The sequence below is a fragment of the Ochlerotatus camptorhynchus genome, unplaced genomic scaffold (genome assembly GCF_037179485.1).
Source record: "Ochlerotatus camptorhynchus isolate MF236.1 unplaced genomic scaffold, CSIRO-AGI_Acam_v1.1 ptg000568l, whole genome shotgun sequence".
Lineage (NCBI taxonomy): Eukaryota > Metazoa > Arthropoda > Insecta > Diptera > Culicidae > Ochlerotatus > Ochlerotatus camptorhynchus.
Window position 1 is genome coordinate 665,001 of NW_027041049.1, and position 19,890 is coordinate 684,890.

A 19,890-nucleotide genomic window follows, 5' to 3' on the forward strand; every position below is an offset into this window, starting at 1 on the left:
ACTGATATGCTGGAGTCAAATTTGCAAACAATATTGTCATGACTTTGAAATTCAGAAATGGATTTTAGATCATTAAATATTTTAAATTGGAATGCTCGATCTCTTAAAGATAATGAAGATGAGCTATTTAACCTTTTGAGAGTTCATAACGTGCATATTGCCGTCATAACTGAAACGTTCCTTAAACCTGACCATAAGGTTAAGAGGGACGCAAATTATTTCATTTATAGAAATGATCGTCTTGATGGAGCCTGTGGTGGCGTTGCCATCATTGTTCATTGACGAACAAACATAAAATTCTTTCTTCATTTGAAACCAAAGTTTTTGAAACTTTGGGAGTTTCTGTTGAAACAAAATTTGGACAACTTACGTTTATAGCTGCCTATTTGCCATTGCGTAGGCCAGCAAAAGAATTTTCTCAAGGGTGACCTTCAGAAACTTACCCGGCATAGGTCTAAATTCTTCATTATTGGTGATTTTAATGCATAACACCACTCATGGAATAATGCTCAAAGCAATTCCAATGGTAATATTCTATTTGATGATTGTTCTGCAGGTTATTACACTAACAGCCCAACAGGCTTTTCTTCTGCAAGAAATCCCTCAACTATCGATTCGGTCTTAACTGATTCATGTCAACTTTGTAGCCAATGCGGACTTCGGTTCTGAACACCTTCCAGTAACTTGTGATATATCCCAAGAAATAAATTCCAATCCCAACAGCTTTACGTTCAATTACTATAGAGCTGATTGGGAGCAATATCGAACATTTATGGAATATAACTTCGATCCAAATATTCCTTTGCAAACCAAAGATGAAATTAATTATGCTCTTGAATCTCTGACTACTTCTATAGTTGAAGCAAGAGCTGCCTCAGTTACAAAATGCGAGGTTAAATTCGATTCAATTATAATAGACGACGATCTTCAGCTCTTGATCCGTCTTAAAAATGTCCGTAGGAGACAATATCAAAGAACACGCGATCCTGCCATGAAAGTTATGAGGCAGGATTTGCAAAAACAAATTAAAAAGGGATTCTCTGCCCTGAGGAACAAAACTTTTGTAAATCGTGTTTCTTAATTAGACCCGAGTTCCAAACCCTTTTGGAAACTTACTAAATTTCTGAAAAAAATCCTCAAAAGCCTATTCCAGCGCTTAAACAAGGTGGTAAAATTTTGATAACAAATTCGGAAAAAGCTCAGAAACTTACTAAGCAATTCGAGAGTTCCCATAATTTCAGTTTGAGTCTTACTAGTCCTATTGGGAATCAGGTTGCTCGGGATTATCTGAATATTTTCTCTCGGGAAAATATTTTTGATGATTCCTGGGGAACTGAATTGGACGAAATAAGATCTATAACTAAAAATTTTTCATAATATGAAAGCTCCAGGTGATGATGGAATATTCTATATACTCATCAAAAAACTCCCAGAGAGTACCTTGTCTTTCTTGGTAAAATTATTTAACAGATGTTTTCATTTGGCATACTTTCCTGATAAATGGAAAAATGCAAAAGTTGTTCCAATTTTGAAGCCAGATAAAAATCCAGCTGAAGCTTCTAGGTACCGTCCAATAAGTTTGCTTTCTTTAATAAGTAAACTTTATGAAAAGATAATTTTAAATAGAATGATGCTTCACATCAATACGAACTCAATTTTTGCAGATGAGCAGTTTGGATTTCGCCATGGGCATTCAACTACTCATCAGCTCTTAAGAGTTACCAATTTAATTCGTTCAAACAAATCTGAAGTCTACTCAACTGGAGTTGCTCTTCTAGACATAGAAAAAGCGTTCGACAGTGTTTGGCATGAAGGTTTGAATGCTAAATTGAAACCGTTTAATTTTTCACTTTATATTATGAAAATAGTTCAAAATTATTTAACTGACAGAACTCTGCAGATAAATTATTAAAATTCCAAATCTGAACGACTACCTGTTAGAGCAGCAGTTCCTCAGGGTAGCATTCTTGGGCCTATATTGTATAACATTTTCACTTCGCACCACCCTGATTTGCCTCAGGGTTGCCACAAATCTTTGTTCGCTGATGACACAGGCATTTTCGCTAAAGGAAGAAGTCTTCGTGTTATTTGCAGCAGACTGCAGAAAAGTTTAGATATTTTCTCTTCTTATTTACAAAAATGGAAGATTTCTCCCAACGCTTGCAAAACTCAACTTATAATATTTCCACATAAGCCTAGAGCTTCGTTTTTGAAACCTAGTAGTAGTCACATAGTCACTATGAACGGAGTTCCAATTTCCTGGTCAAACCAAGTGAAATATCTTGGATTAGTACTTGACAGTTTTGCTCATTTGATAATAACTTTGCACAGAGTTGACGAAACATAGTTTTGTTTGAAGCAGTCGATAGAATACGTAAAAAACTGATATTTCAATTTTAGTAATAAACTGTATTTGATTTTGCGTTGCAAAAATGATGTGAGAAATACCCGCTGCTCATCTCAGACTTTAAGTGTAAAAAATCATTGGTGTTGATTCAAATGATAAGATTTACCTACTCTTTAGGGGCTGTCCATAAACTACGTAGACAGTTTATGGGGGGGGGGGGGTTGACAATAATCCACGGCCCATACAAATTTAAAAAAAATTGTATGGACAATTGTCTACGCAGGGGGAGGGGGGATCAATAATCCCATGATGGGGGGTATATATATGGTGATGAAGCTTTATCACTATATGGTCGAGAAGGTCGCGAGGGGGGGGGGGGAAGTGCGGTTCTAGAGCAAATTGTAAACAAACTCGGTCGCTGTCCCATACAAAGATTCAACGTGGCTGAATCATGAATTTGACACATTAGAATACCTATATATAGTCACCTTGGTCTCAACATTCGAAATTCTATGTACCTCGGTAGTACTGTACCAGGGAGGCAACTTCAATATCATCGGGAGTACTTCGAAAGGCCGAATCACAGAAGGCAGAATCACAAAACGCCGAAAACACAAAAGACCGAAAACAGCTCGGGAAAGCGACAAAGTGGACCGATCTACTTTGTCGCTTTCCCAATTTGGGCTTTTGTTAATTTGTTTTTATTTATTTATTTATTTAACCACCATCTTTGACATTTTAGCCATACAGACTGTTTAAAGTGACTTGAAAAAACGCAGTAGGCTCTGCCCGTGAACGGTTGATTTTGTTTTCGCTGGCGCTGATTTCATCTGTTTTTCGCATATTTTTTAATTGTACCAAATCAAACAAATATTAGTTTTCGCGTGTGGATAAGTGTAAATTAAGATTTATCACGTCTTAAGAAGTTTTTTTTTGTGATATTGTAATTAACGTGGGGGTTAGATTGAATACACACACACAGACTGTTTAAAGTGACTTAATCATATTCTTAAAAACTGATCTACTTATATTAAAATCAAAAACATCACACACATCATTAAACAGTCTGTAACATCTATCGATAAATTAAATTACATTTTTAAAGTAAAGTTAAAATAATTATTATTCTGCAACTTCGAAATAAAATATAATGGAAGCTACGTAATAGCCATTCGATTTCCGTAATGAAAAATTAAAATTAAAACTGGGGGTTAGATTGAATACACACACACACACAATTCCAAAATTCCAAGTGATGTGAATTCTGAATTCCAAGGATAGTTTCAACCAAATTTTAAAGAAAACTTTAAAAAATCTGAGGAGTAGGGTTAACTACTCCATTTCCGGCCTATTATGCACAAGCCGCACTAAGTCTTTCTTAATCTAGCGTAGTTTAGCATCAACCGGTATGTTATTAGTATTGATGGCTTCTAAATTTATTTACCTTTCCGTACGTACCTAAGATTTGTTAAAGAGGAACAAATTGTTGAGATATTGTTAAAAGTCTAACACTGCTTCTTGACGCCAAACTCGGCCTACGGATTCTAAACTCGGCCTAACACATTGAAACGCCAATGAAATTCCCTTCGGCCTATCGGATGAAGTTAAAAATTGTTTTGGTCGGAGCGCTTCATTTGTTTTTGAGAATATTGGGTACAAACATTCATATCACGCGTTCTTATTGACTTCGTCCAGTAGCATTGCAACTAAAGTATCGTACCAAAAGCATAATTTACCTGTTAACGCCGAAATCACCGGAAGATCCGGAACATCCGTAAATGTGGTCAATTCATGAAACTGATCATAGAGCCCGCGATTTTTCGAAACCGCTCATAAACGTCTTATCAGAATAAATTCGGAGTTGTGACCGAAATATGGACCCTGAGGACTACGGTATAGTTCACCGGAAGATCCGGAACATCCGTAAATGTGGTCAATTCATAAAACTGATCCTAGAGCTCTGTGGATTTTTCGAAACCACTCATAAACGTCTTATCAAAATGTATTCGGAGTTGTGACTGGAATATGGACCCTGCGCACCACAGGAAGATCCGGAACATCAGAAAAAGTGGTCGATTCATGAAACTGATCCGTGGATTTTTCAAACCACTTATAGACGTCTTATCAGAAGGTATTCGGAGTTATGACCTTATTTTGGACTCTGGGGACTACGGGATGGTCCACCGCATCCGAAAAGTAAATTTTTTAGATTAGTGTCAAACAGGGCAGTTATTACTTTACTTTAAATCTTGATTTAAAAATCGAAATGAAAGTCTATGAGAACGAAAAAAATAGCGTTGTGAAAAAACGAAGGTCTCCGGCTCATGTGTTAATGGGTCGATAGATAGGGTCCAGGTGTGGGAGCTGCCTCCCTGGCGTCGGTAGCATTGATGCTCAGCACGGAAAACAAAATAACCAATTAGATGTACATGTTTTCCTATAGTGCAAACTTATATGATTGTCCAATAATTTCTACAGACTACACGCTAGACATGTCAACAAACGTTAAAAATCGTTAAAAGCATATCGTAGATATACCTCCCTGGGGCCTCCCTTAGCTCAGTCGGTTAAGGCGAAGCTACAAAGCAAGACCATGCTGGAGGTGACTGGGTTCGATTCCCGGTCCGGTCTAGGAATTTTTCAGGTTGGAAAATTTCTCGACTCCCTGGGCATAGAGTATGATTGTACTTGCCACACAATTATACTAATGCAAAAATGGTAGCAGGCATCCAAAGCTCTCAATTAATAACTGTGGAAGTGCATATAGAACACTAAGTTGAGAGCACGCAATAAGCTAATATGCCATAAGCAATAAGCTTGAAATGCGAAGAAGAAGAAGATATACAAGTATACACTCAGGTGTTTTTTTACACGGGGGATACGTACCGTGTAAAAAAAACCTACGAGATATTGATTTTTCGCATTCTTAAATGTTTAAAAAAAATCGGATTTTGATGCCATTTGTAATTAAAGCATGATATGGTCCATATAGACATATTTTAAAAATTTCTGTTTTTACACCAAAAATTGTGATTTTTTTAAAGTATGCCATTCGATTACCTATAACTTGAAACGGATAATGTGATTGGAATCAAGTCGATAGGTTGTATCGTTGTCGAGAAATTGTTAAAAACGTACCGTGTAAATCGTGGAAAACTGTGTAAAAAAAACCGTGTAAAAAAAAGACTTCAGTGTACCTCGATATAACCGAAGACAACAAATCAAGAAGACTGGTAACTTTGCCAGAATCCAAGCGACAGATACAGTAGCGCTGCGCTTGAGTGAAGGTGGAAGCAACGAATAGAAAAATGAACAAATACACAAACCCTTCGTCTGAGGATATAATCTTTGCTATCAAATTCGTTCGAAGCATTTACCTTTGAGCGGCAGATGACGCGATTGGACCTTTCTCATAGTGTTCGTATGAGAAAATGGAAGAGTTGCCAGTCTTCTTGATAGATGAAAGTTTATCTCATCTGTCCGATGGTGTTATTACTTTGCTTGTTTGAATGATCTTTTACGAGAAATCGGCGATGGAAGTCAAAAGTGGCAGTTACGTTATATCGATATCTACGATATGCTTTTAACGATTTTTAACGTTTGTTGATATGTCTAGAGTGTAATCTGTAGAAATTATTGGATAATCATTTAAGTTTACATGTACATCTAATTGGTTATTTTTTTCCTTGGTTTGTTTTCCATGCTGAGTATCAATGCTACCGCCGCCAGCGAGGCAGCTCCCACACCTACATATCGACCCATTAGCATACTTGCAGGGTTTTTGGTTCCGGGTTTTACATATTTTCAGGGTAGATAGAGCTCCTAAAGTCATGAAAAAATCCCCATGAAACATAGGGTCGGAAATGACTGAAAAGTGAGTTATTCAACATTATATGTTATCTTTTATTGCCAACTTTGGTTAGCTATATTTTTTTAATCTTAATGTGGTTTTCTGATTTCAACATACCAAATGAAAGATTCAAGTCTTAGCTATCAATGCTCCTTAGAAAAGAACTCGATTAAAGTTAATTGTCATACATTAAAATTGAAAAGTATGTTGAAAGTACCAATAAAAAAACTGGTGAAATTTCATACATTTTAGTGTTTTTAAGTTGAATATTTTTATTACTGTTAATTTAGTTGTTCTACAAAACATTCTCCATGCAGTTCCCTAGATTTGTGCCTTTGGTAGTAACCTTGTAGGCTTAATGGTTTCTTCGTAATTATTGATTTAAAACAGCCATAAAAACTTGTGACGTTTTCTTAAAATGCGCTATTGTTAATCGTTCGAAATGATGCAGAAGTGGACAAGGCTCGACTACCAAGAACTGACGCGATGTTCTACCACGCGAAACCGGGACTTTTCCGAACCGAAAATAAACAAAACTTGTAGAACAAAAATATCTGGTCTCAAATTCACTTTTATTAGAATAATAAGACGTAGTAGCAAATCAAAAAACAAACGATATCGGGTAGACAGGCAAAGTTCCTGTTCTTGAAATCTCTCTCTCACAGTAATTGTATTGCAGAAAAATCAGTCAGGGATGAACTAAATTCCAAAACCATAAATATCATCCCGGCCTTGAGGCGGATGCCTCAATTAGTAGGAAGGACCACCAGCTTATGGATTGGTCCCTGGTAAATAGTTTGACCTCTCTTCAGGCTTACGTTACGAACGATGCCGCTACGATCCGGATGAGTAGCAACCACCCGAGCAAGTTCCCAATAGGCAGGTGGCGTGTTCTCGTTCTTCACCAGAACAAGGTCCCCAATCTGCAGGTTGTCCTGGATTTTCTGCCATTTCGTCCGGGGTTGAAGTGTTGAGACGTATTCAGTCCGAAAACGTTCCCAAAACTCTTCGGCAATCTTTCGTAATTGGCGATATCTGTCGAGGCGATTCATTGGTACAGAAGATAAGTCTGGTTCAGGAACAAGGTTCAATGGTTGGCCGATGATAAAATGTCAAGGTGTCAAAGCCTCGCAGGAATCAACTGAGTTTGAAAGCGCACACAAAGGTCGTGAGTTCAAGCATGCTTCAATCTGGGTTAAGACAATGGTCAACTCTTCGAAACTCAAAACGTTGGTTCCCAGCACAACGCGCAAGTGTTTTTTCATGATTTTTACTGCTCCTTCCCAAATACCGCCCATGTGGGGGGGAGGACGGTGTGATGAAATTCCACTGTACTCCCAAACTGCTCACGTATTGGTCTACTTCGGTGTTGAATGCAGCTGACGCCAAAAGCTCCTTTAGCTGGCGGTCGGCACCAACAAAATTTGTGCCATTATCAGACCACAGTTGACTGGGCAGCAAACCACGATATGAAAGTTTTTGATGATAGATCGGTAGCCGCCTCCAAGTGCACAGCTTTTGTTGCAAGGCACACAAAAACTGCTATGTAGCATTTAACGGTTTTCACAGATCGCAGTAGGCTGGCCCAGCATAGTCCACGACAACGTTTTCAAATGTTCGACTGGTAACAGTTCGCACCGCAGGTAAACTCCCCATCAATTGGTTTGCTGTTTTAGCTTTCCACCGTGCACAGCGTACGCAGCTATTTACCACAAACCGCACCACTGATTGGCAGCCGATTACCCAGTAGTGTTGGTTCAGTGTCGCGATAAGCAGAGTAGGACCAGCATGCAGATTCTGTAGATGCAACATCGATATCAGCTGTAGTGTAAAACGATGCGACTTGGGAAGTATAACAGGATGCTTCATGTGAAATGGCTGGTCGGAATTTTGTAATCTTCCTCCCACACGCAGTGTTCCATCTCCATCGATGAAAGGGAAAAGCGATTTGAGTTTACTGTTTGAAGGAAGTGGTTGACCTTTTCGAAGATGTTCGATATCGCTTCCAAACACCTGATGCTGAGCAAAACGGGCCAACTGTAGATTGGCATCATGAACTTCCAATGGCTTTAGTTGTCCAGTAATCTTCTCAGTTCCTCGTAGCTTCTCTAGTGAGTTGACCTTGAATCTGTAGACCCACGCTAGCTCTCGTTGCGAATACTTTAAAGATGTATTTCGTTTCAGATGATATTCTTCAACTTTCCAGTCCGATGCAGGTTTGACAGCAGCCGTAACCGCCGAAATTGCTCTTCTTTGCTCAGTTGTGTCTTCCGTAATGTGTACCGCTTCTGTACTTTCCTTCCAGATGTCTTCGTTGTCGTACAGGAGGGACGGACCAGTCCACCACAAATTGTGGTCAACCAGCTCCGTTGGTAGCAAACCTCTAGATGCACAGTCAGCAGGATTTTCACTCGATGATATGTGATGCCACGAACTACGAGGCAGGAAATCTAATATCGCCGATGTCCGATTTGCCACAAAAGTTTTCCATTTCTTGGGATGCGACGTGAGCCATCCAAACACAACGGTAGAATCCGTCCACGCGTGAAAGGTAACATCCAAGTGATCCAGTGATACGAGAATCTGCTTCATGAGCTCCACAAGAAGAACGGCAGCGTTTAATTCAAGCCGAGGAAGGAACACTTGCTGAATAGGAGTAACCTTGGTTTTGCTCGCAACCAGCAAAATGCTGACATTGCCATCATCGTCTTTAGATCTGGCGTACACCACTGCTGCATAGGCTGCGTCAGACGCGTCAGCGAATCCATGTAGCTGTACCGCTCCGTGGTGATTTACGATCCATCTTGGAATGCGAATGTCTTCGATTGATGCCAAACTTGCCTTGATGTTGTTCCACTCCTTGTTGATAACAGCTGGAAGTGGGTCATCCCATTATAAGTCCTGCAACCACAGTGTTTGGTACAGTATCTTGATACGCACAATTATCGGTGAGATCCAACCCAAGGGATCGAAAAGCCGGGCTGAATCTGATAGAAGTTGCCGCTTGGTGTTTGGCTTGTCGATGTCGAAATTCAAACGGAATCCGAAAGAGTCTGTGGTTGGATACCAATGAATACCCAGTGCTTTTACTGCATCCGTTTCTGATTGTAAATTAACAGGGACTGAAGATTGAGCCTTCGGTTGAGCAGCGTTTGCATTCTCGTCCAGCATCCGGGAATCATTTGCTGACCACTTCCGAAGATGAAAACCTGCTTCCGATGTAATTCGAACGATGTCTTTCTTCAACGTGAGTGCGTCTTCCAATGTTGCAGCGCCAGAGAGGAAATCATCAACATAAAAATTTTCAGCACTCGATCAGCTGCAACTGGAAACTGCGCACGGGAATCACGGGCAGCTTGTCGTAAGGATTCGATAGCCAGAAATGGCGCACATGAAGTCCCGTACGTAACTGTCAGCAACCGGTAATGTTCAATGGGGTTATCGGCTTCCGCTCTCCATACAGTACGCAAGTAATCAACATCGTCTCTGTGTATCCATATCTGTCGATACATTTTTTCCGCATCCGCAATAAAGGCGAAAGCCTAGCTACGAAAACGGGTGAGGACAACAGGCAAGTCCTCGGTGACCTTCGGTCCAGTCAACAGTTTCTCGTTCAAAGAAATTCCGGATGACGATTGACACGAGCCGTCAAACACGACTCGCAATTTGGTTGTGACACTGTCTGGCCGCATGACACCGTGATGTGGAAGGTAGAAACTTTTCTCCGGCGAAACGTTAACCTCGTCGTTTAGAATCCTCTCCATGTGGCCAAGATTAAGGTACTCGGTCATGAACTCACCGTACATCTGTTTGAAGCGTGGATCTCGAACGAATCTCCATCGCCTTCAACCGCTGGTTTGCTGCTGGCATCGATTCACCTAATGCGGGTTTGCTTGCATCGAACTATAAACGCACTGTAAATCTACCAGTTTCATCTCGTCGATGCGTAGTATTAAAGAAATCCACTGCTTGCTGCTCCTCCTGTGTCAAAGGTTTCGGTCTGTTGACCTCTTCAACTTCCCAAAATTTCCGACTGTTGTTGAACTGCATTGAATGCCTTGATTTCCTTTTTGCGGTGAGTTGCTTGCGGTCATCTCTATGAGGTGCCGTACTCCGAGGGTTTTCCACCGAATGCTGCACATGTCTCCAACGCTTCACACTTCCTTTTAAGAAACTTGAGAAGATCGATGAAATTTGGGTCGTCATTATCCACAATATGCTGTGCCCACTGAGACCGAAGACCATCATCCTTCTTCAATACGATGTGGTTCAACCAAGGATATCTCGTTTCGCAAGTTGGCCCCAGGGCACAGAGTTGGCGAATAACCTCATCGGACGTTGACACTAACTTTCATAAGCTTGCAAGATTCAAAGGCCTTATTGCCGGTTGGTCGCAGGACTCCTGAACCAGAGCGGCAACTGTGAACTTTGGTTTGTCGAAGGTCTCCACAAGTGTATCCCACACCTGTTTATAGTTTGCGTCGGTGATAGAGTAACTGCTAACTAGGCTTCTGGCGTCACCTTCCAGATGGGACATCAGTAATTGTAGCTTTAGAGCACTAGTTAGGTTTTTATTATCGACGCCGCTGACGAAAAGATCTTTAAAAGAAGCCCACTGCTTCCTGTCGCCTCTGAACACGGGCAAATTGTATGACGGCAACTGCGTGTCGATTGGCTCCAAGTGCTGCTGACGAAGCTGGACAGCCAACCCTTCCATATTCGTTGTACTTGTCGCTTGGCTGGAAAGGAGTGTTCGTTGCGTTTCGAGCAGTACACGGACTGCCTCCTTCAGCTCGTTATTAGGATCTACCACTGTAGAGTCACTGCCAGCACTTGATAGACGTTCCTTCATTTGCAGCAGCTTTGTAATCAGTCCTTTCGTTGTGTAGAAAAGTTGTTCGTAGTCCGAACGCACACTGAGTACCAAAGAAAGTTCCTCGTTCGGGACTGCTTCTTCGATTTCAGCTTGAATCCTGTCGAAAGATTCCTCCATTTCGGCTAATTTCCGGGAAAACCGATCGTGAACTTCGAACGCCTGTGTTTTATGTTCTGCTAGCTGCCTTGCACTCGCATGTACTCTCTTCAGCCACGTTTCTTTTCCTGATCAGCTCCTCCATTGTCGCTGATTCACGCCGATCCGGTTCGAAGGACCAAATGTTAATCGTTCGAAATGATGTGGAAGTGGACAAGGCACGACTACCGAGAACTGACGCGAAGTTCTACCACGCGAAACCCGGACTTTTCCGAATTTCCGAACCGAAAATAAACAAAACTTGTAGAACAAAAAAGTCTGCTCTCAAATTCACTTTTATTAAAATAATAAGACGTAGTAGCAAATCAAAAAACAAACGATATCGGGTGGACAGGTAAAGTTCATGTTCTTTAAATCTCTCTCTAACACAGTAATTGTATTGCAGAAAAATCATTCAGGGATGAACTAAATTCCAAAACCATAAACAGCTATGGTTACCCTATTCGTTCGTACGTTCGGCTGTTGCAGTGGACTACGCACATGAAAATTTGGTGGAATGTTATTGTAAATGTTGAGCTACATTCTTAACTTTCGATTACCGCACATCTCCTGCGCCGAAAGAAAACATAACTGCGGAGATATTTCACGGTATCGAATATTGCTCAGTCTCAGCAGAACACACAACGAGAGACACCGAATCGGCGAATTCTGTGAGCGGAAGGGAGGAAAGTAGGTGGTGGTAAAAAGTCGATGTCCCTTTTATTTCAAAGTACTCGCAGCTCAGCTGTGGTGCTGGCTGTTTCGATGGAAGATTGTGCAACTCCGCCACACTTAGATTTTTTACAGGAGTCAGTATTTTTACTGGATTTTTGGATTACTGAAAAACTCGGTTTAAATTCAAATGACTGTAATTCGTAAAGATTGGATAAAGTCGACACATTTTATTTTTCATCATTACACGGGGTTAACAGAAGTAAGTCTGTAAATTTTTGTAACACATTTTCTCAACTTTGAATTTTTCACAGATTATTTCAATTTTATCGAAGAGTTCCACAATTCAAAAATTCGGTAAAAATTACTGACTAGATAAGTATGTACTGATGTATGATTGGTGAATAGGCTAGCATCTGGAGGGTATTCTCGGGCTAGTGAATGCCACCCACTCCCACTTATAATTCAATAATACAATATTTATTCATTTCTGTTTGATATTTTTACAAAGTTTGACAAACAGAAATGAGTCCCAGATTTTTGCAGTTGCAGTTGCAGTCCCAAATTTTTTTTAACGGAAAAAATATATCAAAAATTGCCGAAATAGCGAGAGAATATTATACAGCTGTATAATATTCACATATTTTATTTGGTATGTTGAAATCAGAAAACCACATTAAGATTAAAAAAATATAGCTAACCAAAGTTGGCAATAAAAGAAAACATAAAATGTTGAATAACTCACTTAGCAGTCATTTCCGACCCTATGTTTCATGGAGATTTTTTCATAACTTTAGGAGCTCTATCTACCCTGAAAATATGTAAAACCCGGAACCAAACACCCTGTATTATAAGATATATCTTTTAGCAATATTTACATTTTGATTGTATTCTTTTGTTTTTTTTTTCTTTCCTTTGGTTTGTTTTTTCCGTCGATCTTGTTTTCCGTGCTGAGCACCAATGCTACCGACGTGCCAGGAAGGCAGCTCCCACACCTGGACCTTACCTATCGACCCATCAACTCATGAACCGGAGACCAACGGCTCTACTTCCCATCCGAAGGAAGGCGTGATCAGAGATGTTATGCCTCAGAACATCCCGGCGGCGCTGACTGGTATTGAACCCAGGCCTGCTGGGTTGAGAGATAATCACGCTTACCACTACACCACCGGCGCCGTTTGTATTCTTTTGTTAAGTCGCCATATTTCCCGCCATATATATTTTTCATGGTATACAGTGTGATTGTTCAATAATCAATAAATTATCTTAACATTTAGTGGCAGACTATTCATAAATGTTGGTAGCATACATACATTCTATAATCCATATTAAATTTTCTATGCAAGCGCCGATCGAAACAAACGTTATGACGTCACTACAAGCGTGATTGAGTGAACGAAAGAAACGAATCGTGCGAAGCTGAATGAAAGCCAAGTGCGGCCTACCGATAACTACCGACGACAGTTTTGAGAAGTTACCGATAATGAATAATATAATCTGACCACCCTGCTCGGACCGACCACCTTGGGCTCAGCACCACGCTTCTGTTTTTTATTTGGCCTTGGGCCAAATTCAGCACACGGGGGCTGTACATAAACTACGTAGACAGGTAAGGGGGGGGGGGGAGGGGGGTCGTTGGCAATTATCCACGGCCAATACAATATTTTTTGTATGGACGATTGAAACTGTCTACTTAGCTAATGAACAGCCCCCCATGCTTCTAAATCTAAACAACACTTTTCCACTCGATCGCGAGGACCATCACCATTCGTCCGGTCATCCAGGAAAATTGACCAAAATGTTCCACGATAGCTCACTGCTTCAATATACGATTTCGAAATGTTGGTTTGCGCGATGAAACACTTGAATGCGTTCATCTTATACAATGTTTAGTTTATTTCTGTTGATTTATAGGACAAAAATATGATTATTTGAAGTGGCAAATATTAATTAAAGATTTTTCGGTATCTCACAACCGTTCACTGTATGTTGAACATAGTTTCGGAAGGAGTGCGCTGTATAGTGCATAATTATGTGATGACAGCGCACTGCTTCCGACATTATGTTTACCGTTAAGAAAATGAGTGAAATCTTTTGTTGCTATTGGGTTATTCCGGTTTCCAACTGTAGCGAAAATAATAATAGGTAACAAAGTGCCGAAGCTGTCATTTGCCCTATGGAAATTTGAACTTTTTTCAAAAATATTGATTAAAGCGAAACCAGACAAAATATTTCGGAGATCAACTTCAAAGTGTATTTTTCATTATTGCAAATTGTATAACAAAAAAAAACCTGATTTTTTGCAATGTGATCAACAAATGATATCTATGTGTCGGACACGATTCTATGACACTACCCCGAATGTCACTACCCCAAACGCCATAACCCCGAACGCCGTTACCCCGAATGTCCTACTACCCCGAATACCCTACTACCCCGAATGGCCATAACTCCGAAATTAAGACAAATGGAAGAACAGCATGTGATCAAAAGAAGGGTAAATTTTTAAAAAGAAAATTTTCTTTTGTAGTTTAAACAGAATACAAATGATAAAAATAACAATTTAAAATTGATTTATGTAAAGCAGTGATGCAAAAGTTCACTATGATTCGTGAGCTTTTTCCTAGGTGAACTTCGTGAAAATTCGCGAACCCTTCCAATGCTGTATTTTGTATTTTTCACAATGACACTCTCTAAATTCTTATAAAATAAATTATTAGATTCTATAACATTCCCCAGAATTCCATACCCCAGAATGCACAATTCCCCAGAAAAGATGATGAAATTAGTAATTTATCACTTTTTTTGTTGGTCATTTGATAAGATATTTCAGTTTTATATAACAGAACAGGCGTCCATAAATAAACAGGTATAAGTATAAGTATCTTGCACACTGAATAATACATCTTCTGAATACCAATTTTCTCGATAAATTTTACACATATGATTTAATATATTTTTCATGACAAAACTCTCTGATTAGTTTCACTTTACTATTGATGATACACTACGTTTACTTTTATGGAACTATGTATTTCTCAATTCCAAACCATTTTATAACTCTTTAGAAAATGACAACCTTCAAGTTTTCGAGCACTTCGTTCATCATTTAAAAAGTCAAAGGGTCTATTATGCAATCCAATTCAACCAGTCGGAAACTGTTAAACATTATCGAAGAATTGTTCGACCTGAGTTGAAGAATTTCTCGTGATGGATTAAAAAATCGGTGCATGGAACGTTGAACTACCGATTACAAATTTATAACATTATTCCACACGTTATTATCCCAAATGGGCATTACTCCGAATCCCTTGCGAAAAACTATTGATTATATATTTTTCTTATATATTAAAAGAAGGGAATATTCCCTTCTTTTTCGTGTATCCAAAGAATTAATTATTTCCTTTTGTTATATTTTCATAACGAATTAATGATGTTCTCTTTTATATATTCAAAGAAGGGAATATTCCCTTCTTTATCGTATATCCAAAGAATTTATTATTTACAGCTTTTGGAAATGAATTCGGGGTAGTGGCCATTCGCGGTAATGGTCATTCGGGGTAGTGTACTATTCGGGGTAACGGCGTTCGGGGTAGTGTCATAGAACCGTCGGACACATACTTAATATATGTACACATAAAAGCCATGTGTGACCACTAATACTATTCATTTGACACATAAATTTCAAGTGTACTTCTGAGTGGTTCTGTTTGTGTGGTCACATGACATTCATGTGGAATTTCACAAATTCGTAAATAAAAAAGTGTGGACTTATTTGAGTGTATGGAAATTTGAACTTTTTTAAAATATATTGATTTTTAAAGCGAAAACAGACAAAATATTTCGGAGATCAACTAACCAGATGGCTAAAAATCCCCATGATAAAGCGTACAAAAAAGACAAAAAATTTGGACTGTTCCGCAAAAATTTTAGGCAGTATCACATTTTTTCTTCAGAAAAGGTCCTTATTTCGTATTTTTTTTTCTCGATTTTCCAAAATAATTTCCCATAATTTCACTGGCGTTATCTGCTCCAAAGTTGAAGACAATTTGATAGGAGAGTGAACCTTGTTTATTAAAAATAAACAAAACAGCAAAAGGGTTTATCTTCCATTTAATTCCACTTAATTAATTTTGGTATCCATGACAGATACGTATTTCGACTACAATGTGCAGTCTTCATCAGTGTCATTCCCACTAAAGAACTTATCAAAATCTAACCCCCTTAAGTACTCATCCCCTAGGTAAAAAAGTCAAGATCATAGGTATAAAAATGAAACTACAATGTGTTGAATCTGAACCTACCTAACTAATAAAAACCAAAGATTTAAGTGAGCTAAAGGAGAAAAAATCTATACAACTCTCTAATAAGGAAAATCCCCAAAGGCTTGGTAGCCATCATAATGAATTAATGAAATTGGGTTGTTAGCGGAATGCTAAATAAAACAGCAAAAGGGTTTATCTTCCATTTAATTCCACTTAATTAATTTTGGTATCCATGACAGATACGAATTTCGACTACAATGTGCAGCCTTCATCAGTGTCATTCCTACTAAAGAACTTATCAAAATCTAACCCCCTTAAGTACTCATCCCCTAGGTAAAAAAGTCAAGATCATAGGTATAAAAATGAAACTACAATGTGTTGAATCGGAACCTACCTAACTAATAAAAACCAAAGATTTAAGTGAGCTAAAGGAGAAAAAATCTATACAACTCTCTAATAAGGAAAATCCCCAAAGGCTTGGTAGCCATCATAATGAAGTGGGAATGACACTCATGAAGACTGCACATTGTAGTCGAAATACGTATCTGTCATGGATACCAAAATTAATTAAGTGGAATTAAATGGAAGATAAACCCTTTTGCTGTTTTATTTAGCATTCCGCTAACAACCCAATTTCATTACTTCATAAAAATAAACGTTTAATGTTCATGAATAAATTACAATAAATGTTTATGTAATTTATTTATGAACATTGAATAATAAATAACATTACAGCATCAAATAACATAACAAATATGGAAATAACGGATTATTTACCTCTTTACTGCTGTGTGAAAATGTGCTCATATGAGTATCCGAATGGTCGCCATTTTGTACATGTTCACCTAAAATATAGAAAGCGATATAATTATTAAATGCGATGCATTGTATATTTAGAAAACCAATGTACTTGAACCTAAAATATTTATACATAGAAGGACAACGTTTTTTAAGTCGATTTGTTAATTACAATCCATGGGATAAAATAATCCTTAAATATATAGAGAACAAAGCATTTGAGAGAAAAAGTACTATTACTGAAAGACAAAATAATTTAAGGTGTGAATCAAGCAAGTAAAAAGAGTTGAATAATGTATAATGTATGATGTATGAATAATGTATTGAAAACAGCGGTATTAATCCAAGCGTTAATCGTTTCAATTAGCCGCAGACGATACGCTTCCGTTCACTCGGCGATGGTCTTCAATTGTTCTTAATGACTCGTTTCCGAATGAGTCTGCTTGACCAAATCGATTTCACCTTGCAGCTGAACGATTTCATCTACATCGTTGCGCATTTGATCCAGCGTATCACCTATTGTGATGATGCATTCTAATTGATCATCGCACGTCTTCCTGAGACACGCGAAATGGTCCATAGTCTGAAGTTTATTGTTTATTTCTCCTCCTGATCCGGTTGAGTTTTCATCGTATTCAGCATCAGATGAGAGCTGCAAGCTTTGGCGTTTCAAATGAGTGCGATGTTTACGCACAGTTTTTACAGCTGTAATTGTGGAAGGTGTTCTTTTGTTGGCAATTTCTTGTTGTTTTTTCGCGTTTCTATTGTTTGCTGCTTTATTGCTCTTATTGCTGGACAATAGATGGTTATATTTTACTTTCTGGATATTTTCCAATACGAAATTCCGATTACGGCAATTCTTAACCGTTTTACGGAGAGATGAGGATGGCATATATTCTGATTCCAGATTTTTGTGTTCCATTATTGGCCATGTTTGCAAAGCTACAGATGTCAGTGAGAATTGTTGGGCAACATTTTCCGTTTGTGTAGCGCATGTAACTTTTGGTGCTTTCATGTCAATATTTTCGTAGTCTTTGCGGTTCAGGATTTGCTCTCCAATTTTCAGATACAGTACAGGCACAGTTCCATACGATTTTGAATGGTTTTCAATTTTTTGCAAAATTTCAATGTCTGTTGAATCAAGTCTGCATGACCCAGCTTCGGCACTAAACAGCTGTCGAATATGGTTGAGCAATGAACTTTCATTGCGAATCTCAGGAAACTCGACTGTAAAAATAAACAACTACGTAGTATATGTTTGCTTTAGGTAATGTGCTTATTTGAGAAAAATAGTGAATAATGTATAAAAGCAGGGGTTTCCACAGTATTACCACAGGCCATTAACATACATTCCAAGATATTATAGAGAATGTACTATTATTTACTGAACTGCAGAACAATATGTATTTACACATTCAGTGGAAAGTGGGTCATCCTGGCCACCCTAACGAAAATTCAATAAAATTCCACAAAGTTTTCAGAAAAAAGATTATATGTATGGTGCAAGATGGGGCAAAAAGAAGTGCCACTATAGGGTCGGGTGGGTGGTGCAAGAGTGCCACCCCCTATAATTTTAAAAATAAACATGTTTTCAATACTAATTCACCCATGAAACTATGAATGGTGTTCCTATGCAGCATTATAGAAAGTTCTGTCCAAAATGAAGTAAAATCATTTTGTGCGGATGTGTCAAAAATCCAAATAACTAGACATAATTAGACATCATAAAATAAGGATTTTAGATTTTCCAAATATTGTTTTCTACAATTCCTGCATTGAGGCATCTCTAATAATGAATAATTGAAACACCAATAACATAGAACATATAAATATTCCCTATAAATTGGTCAAAAATAATTTTCTTAAAAATGAACCTCAGAGCAAGAGTGCCACCCCTATATTTATGAATAAAATTATACCAAAATGTAAAAGAAGTTACTTCATTGCCCATTTGAGTCTTTGGTAAGCTTGTTTTCACCAAATTTTACAAAACCAGATGCATAAAATATCAACAACAATAGTTTTCGTTTGATTTCATTGGTAAACATAGTTCATTTGTTATGTATTGAATAATATTGTAAAATTCGAAAAAAAAACCAGTTTTGACGAGATACAATTTGCATTACATTGCTGATGTATGAAGGCAATAATAGGAAGTTGCAATAAGGTGTAGAATCTCCTATAAATATCCACTATTTGGCATGTTTAACAGTTGTTAAGGTGGAGAGGATCATCCTGAACAGGCTGATGAAATGCACGGAGAGTGAACACGCATTGTCGGAGAGGCAGTTCGGATTCCGTAAAGGGAGATCGACGGTGGATGCAATTCGGACAGTGATTGACAGAGCCGAGAAAGCTTACAAACAGAAACGGAGAGGAAATCGATACTGCGCCGTGATTACGATTGATGTGAAGAATGCATTCAATAGCGCCAGCAGGGAGGCCATCGCCAAGGCGCTCGATATAATGAGGGTTCCAGACTACCTCTGCAGGATTCTAAGTAGTTACTTTCAGAACCGGGTCCTGGTCTACGCGACAGACACGGGGCAGAGTTTGCTTAGAATCACGGCGGGAGTTCCACAAGGCTCCATTCTAGGAAAGGAATGTACAATGGCGTGCTGTCGCTCAAGCTGCCCGAAGGAGTTGAGATCGTTGGCTTTGCGGACGATGTCGTCTTAACGGTAACCGGTGCGACGCTGGAAGAAGTGGAAATGCTGGCGGTCGAGGCGATAGATACGATTGGTAACTGGATGCAAGGAGCGAAGCTGCAGATAGCCCACCACAAAACAGAAGTGATGTTGGTCAGTAACTGCAAAGCAGTGCAACGGGCAGAAATCACCGTTGGAGAGCACACCATTGTTTCGAAGCGCGTGCTGAAGTACCTGGAAGTGATGATCGACGACCGGCTAAACTTTAACAGCCACATCGAATATGCTTGCGAGAAGGC

The 19,890-nt window shown here is 38.8% G+C and overlaps 1 protein-coding gene across 1 annotated transcript in view; it reads right to left on the reverse strand.

The window, feature by feature from the left end:
• Window positions 1-19,890, reverse strand: part of LOC135713558 (protein hu-li tai shao-like) — a 71,475-nt gene that overhangs the window by 11,297 nt on the left and 40,288 nt on the right. Inside the window, exon 4 of the mRNA XM_065236681.1 lies at window positions 16,923-16,990. Coding sequence (XP_065092753.1) covers window positions 16,923-16,990 — 68 coding nt within the window. The remainder of the gene's footprint in view (window positions 1-16,922; window positions 16,991-19,890) is intronic.